Here is a 3745-nt window from a genome sequence, read left to right as displayed (position 1 = left end):
CATGGCAATCTCCAAGTCTTTTTACTTTTTTCTTGAGACAGAGTCTCATTATGTAGCCCTGGGTAGAGTGCTGTACTGTCACAGCTCACAACAACCTCTAACTCTTGGGCTTAAGCGATTCTCTTGCCTTAGCCTCCCAAGTAGCTGGGACTATAGGCACCCGCCACAACACCTGGCTATTTTTTTGTTGCAGTTTGGCTGGGGCTGGGTTTGAACCTGCCACCCTCAGTACATGGGGCCGGTGCCCTACCCACTGAGCCACAGGTGCCGCCCCCTCAGACTACTTCTAAAAGCAATTTGAGGTCAGCTTAAGATATAGTTATAAGAGGACCATTTTTGGAGGGTTGATGAATAAGAAACCACAATACAGGGTGAAGGCAACATTTATAATAGAAACCTGGGCTAAGAGCAATTGCGACAGCTGAGTATAGACTAGAGCTCTGAGCATCTTGGCAGTAAAGGCAAAAAAGGAACGAGGCAAAAAGTACCAACCTGAAGACACTGATGAATTGGGAAGTCATTAGCTGAGGCCGCAGCTCCTTTACCTCCGCCACATTCCCCAAGAGTCCCAACATATTCCGATGCAGTTCCTGTTTCTCTGGGAATTCCTGGGAAAACAGGAGCCATTGGAGCCACAATTAGTACTTAATTATTTAGTATCTGGTATTGTTAACTTTAAAGTTTCATGGACATCTGTTTGGCCATTCCAGCTCGACAAAGAGGGGATTCAATATACTGCCTTCCTACCTTCCAGTGTTCTTAGGACAGTGCTGGGTACCCACAATAAGGGATTAAAAAGTGGAGGTTCCTTGCCACAAAAACAAAGGCTGAGTAGAGATGCGAACTATGGGACAGACATGGTTATATTTACAAAGGCACTAAATATCAGCTTGGTGCCTGTAGCTTAGCAGCTAGGGTGCTGGCCACATACATCAGAGCTGGCGGCTTTGAACCCAGTTGGACCTGCCAAACAACAGTGACAACTACAACCAAAAATAGCTGGATGTTGTGGTGGGTGCCTGTAGTCCCAGCTACTTGGGAGGCTGAGGCAATAGAATCACTTAAGCCCAGGGGTTTGAGGTTGCTGTGAGCTGTCATGCCACAGCACTCTACCAAGGGCAACATAGAGAGACTCTGTCTCAAAAAAAAGAAAAAGAGGGTCCTGCCAGGCCATTGGGGTCAGGGAAGGTCTCTGGAGCTTCTGTAAGCAGCAAAGCCTAGGCCGATAGGCCTGTGAGGCGGCCCCCAATGCCTTTCCATGGGAACCATGGGTGAAGGGTGCTAACAGATTTGTTTGGTGAGGAGCCTAGGGACAGAAGAGTGGCCCTGGGGGCATTTGAGGTGGCTGCTGCCCCTGGAGGTGCGCACTACCTTTAGGCAGTCCAGGAAGAGCTTCATGCCATTGAAGTTGAGGAACATTTCGCAGTTGTCAGGTGTCTCATCCGTAATGTTCCACAGGGCACTCCAGGAGAACTCCATCACCTGGTCACACTGCAGAAGGAGGACAGGGCTCTGCGGAGGCTCAGAGCACCTGGAGGGGGTCTCTTGACAAAACACAGACACCCCCCAAGGGCAAACCAGTTCCTTCTAGGGCTGGGGAGAGGGCTCTATGAAGACCTAACTTACTATCTTGTCCAGAAGCTTCTTCTGAATCAGCTTTAGCATGGTCTGTGGACAGAAAAAAAAAACCCATTAGGCTAGGCCAGAGCTCAAGAACCACCACATCCCCTCAGAACCCAAGACAGGAGGAGGAGAGTCAGAGACTTGATTTCTGTTCACATATCCTGCCAATATCCAATCTCTGTATCTGAGAGGCTTCGAAGACATCCACTCCACAGACCATTGGCACCTGGCATCAGGGGGCCTGGGTGCTCTGGCTCTGTGCTGACTCCCTATGGGACTTTTGGCTTGAGTTTCCCCAGCTATAGAATGAGAGACCAGATGCTCACTGGTTCCTCCCTCATCTCATTCTTTCCTTCCTTTCACCAGCGATGTTTATCATCCCACCACTGTGCTGCAGACACAAGGGTGGAAGAAGAATGCAGTGTCCTTCCCCATTAGCTTACAAAATCAGAGGTGGGTGGGAGAGGATGACAGCATGTTCTAGGTGGAAAAAACCTCCAGGGTTATAAGCAACATTCACTGTTAAGAAATTCTTCCTTTGGTCCAGCCTAAATCCTTCATGCTTCAGCACACTCTCCTCCCTAGCCCTGACTCCCAGGCCCAGGCCTCCTCTGAGACTCCCACTCAAAGTAGAGGAGTGTGGAGAATGGCGGAACTCAGAGGGAATAGGGCGGTCAGCCTGCCTGCACGTACCACAACAAATCCCATCTTGCCCACAGCCTCCTTGTGGTCATTGTCCACCTGGCAGACCAAGGCATTGCACAGGTGCACAGCGATGCGCTGGATCGACTCGTCCTGCCGTGTGGGGTTGAGGATGCTAAGCAGGAGCTCATTGACCCGGCGGTACTGGAACTCTAGCTCCTCGGGGATGCTGAAGTTGCAGAGGGTCAGGCAGCAGTTTCGCTGCACCTGGGCGGGGAGAGGAGACAAGTGGGGCACATTCAGGGTCAGACTTGGGAGCAGAGCTGGAGCTCTGTAGAGACATGAGATCATCCAGAGCTGTGGTTGGTCCAGGAAGGCTTTCTGGAAATGGAGGCTGCAAGGCTCTTTCAAAAAATATTTTTTAATATGAAATATTCATACAGAATAATGTGCAAAGCCCAAATAGACAGTTTAACAAGTAATTATAAGTGGTTATAAACATGTAACATCACCTGGGTCAAGAAACAGAACATTGCAGCACTGAGGAATCACTGTCTGTCTCTTCCTGATCATAGGCCTCTCTGCTCCAGTGGGGAGAACCATTCTCCCTGCCTTTTTTCTTTTTTTTTTTTTTGAGACAGTGTCACTTTCTCACCCAGATTAAAGTACCATGGCATCAGCCTAGCATACAGTAACCTCAATCTTTTGGGCTGAAGCAAAGTCTTGCCTCAGCCTCCCAAGTGGCTGGACTACAGATGCAGGACACAACACCTGGCTAGTTTTCCTATTTTAAGTAGAGATGGGGGTCTTGCTCTTGCTCAGGCTTGTCTTGAACTCCTGAGCTCAAAGGATCCTTCCACCTTGACTTCTCAGAGTGCTACGATTATAGGTATGAGTCACAGCATCCAGCCCCTACTTTTCTATATGTATGGTTCTGTAGGTTTGCAAGATCAGCTGCTGTTACATGTAACTGAAATGCATTCAGTTTTCCATTTTCTGTATAGTATTCCACCATAATGACGCCCCATTTCTCTCACCCTACTGCTGATAGATGTTTGGGTGACTTCAGGGGTTGGCTACTATCAACAATGCCTTGCACCTGCATCCAGGTGTCCATGGGCATGGGCTTTTCTAGGGTGTGCATGCCAGATAGAGATATGAAGATATGCAGGTCTTCAACTTTTCTAGGTAATACCAGCCTAGTACACTAGCTACCAACAGGGTATGAGATTTCTAGTTGCTCCACATCCTCAATTTCTCTTTGAAATGTCTGCAGGTTTATTATTATTTTTTTACAACATTCTCAGCACAATTTTCTTTCTTTCTTAGTAGATATTGGAAGTCCATCATATTTCATTAATCCTGTAATTTAGAGAATATAACTTTTTTTTTGAGACAGAGTGTCAAGCTGTTGCCCTGGGTAGAGTGCTATGGTGTTACAGCTCACAGCAACCTCAAACTCTTGGGCTTAAGCGATTTT

The 3745-nt window shown here is 47.9% G+C and overlaps 1 protein-coding gene across 3 annotated transcripts in view; it reads right to left on the bottom strand.

Annotated features, from left to right (window-relative positions):
• The window catches only part of ZER1 (zyg-11 related cell cycle regulator), a 38048-nt gene that overhangs the window by 6488 nt on the left and 27815 nt on the right, over nt 1–3745 (bottom strand). For all 3 annotated transcript variants that reach the window (XM_012808298.2, XM_023516145.1, XM_023516146.1), the window contains 4 exons: nt 2317–2532; nt 1627–1668; nt 1372–1491; nt 493–608 (listed from right to left, as the gene is read on the bottom strand). In XM_012808298.2, coding sequence (XP_012663752.1) covers nt 493–608; nt 1372–1491; nt 1627–1668; nt 2317–2532 — 494 coding nt within the window. The remainder of the gene's footprint in view (nt 1–492; nt 609–1371; nt 1492–1626; nt 1669–2316; nt 2533–3745) is intronic.

Source organism: Otolemur garnettii, unplaced genomic scaffold (assembly GCF_000181295.1).
Source record: "Otolemur garnettii isolate 467f Iridium unplaced genomic scaffold, OtoGar3 scaffold00087, whole genome shotgun sequence".
In the NCBI taxonomy this organism is placed as follows: Eukaryota; Metazoa; Chordata; class Mammalia; order Primates; family Galagidae; genus Otolemur; species Otolemur garnettii.
The sequence above is the reverse complement of the archived record's forward strand: the minus strand, read 5'-3'. Positions and strand labels throughout refer to the sequence as shown.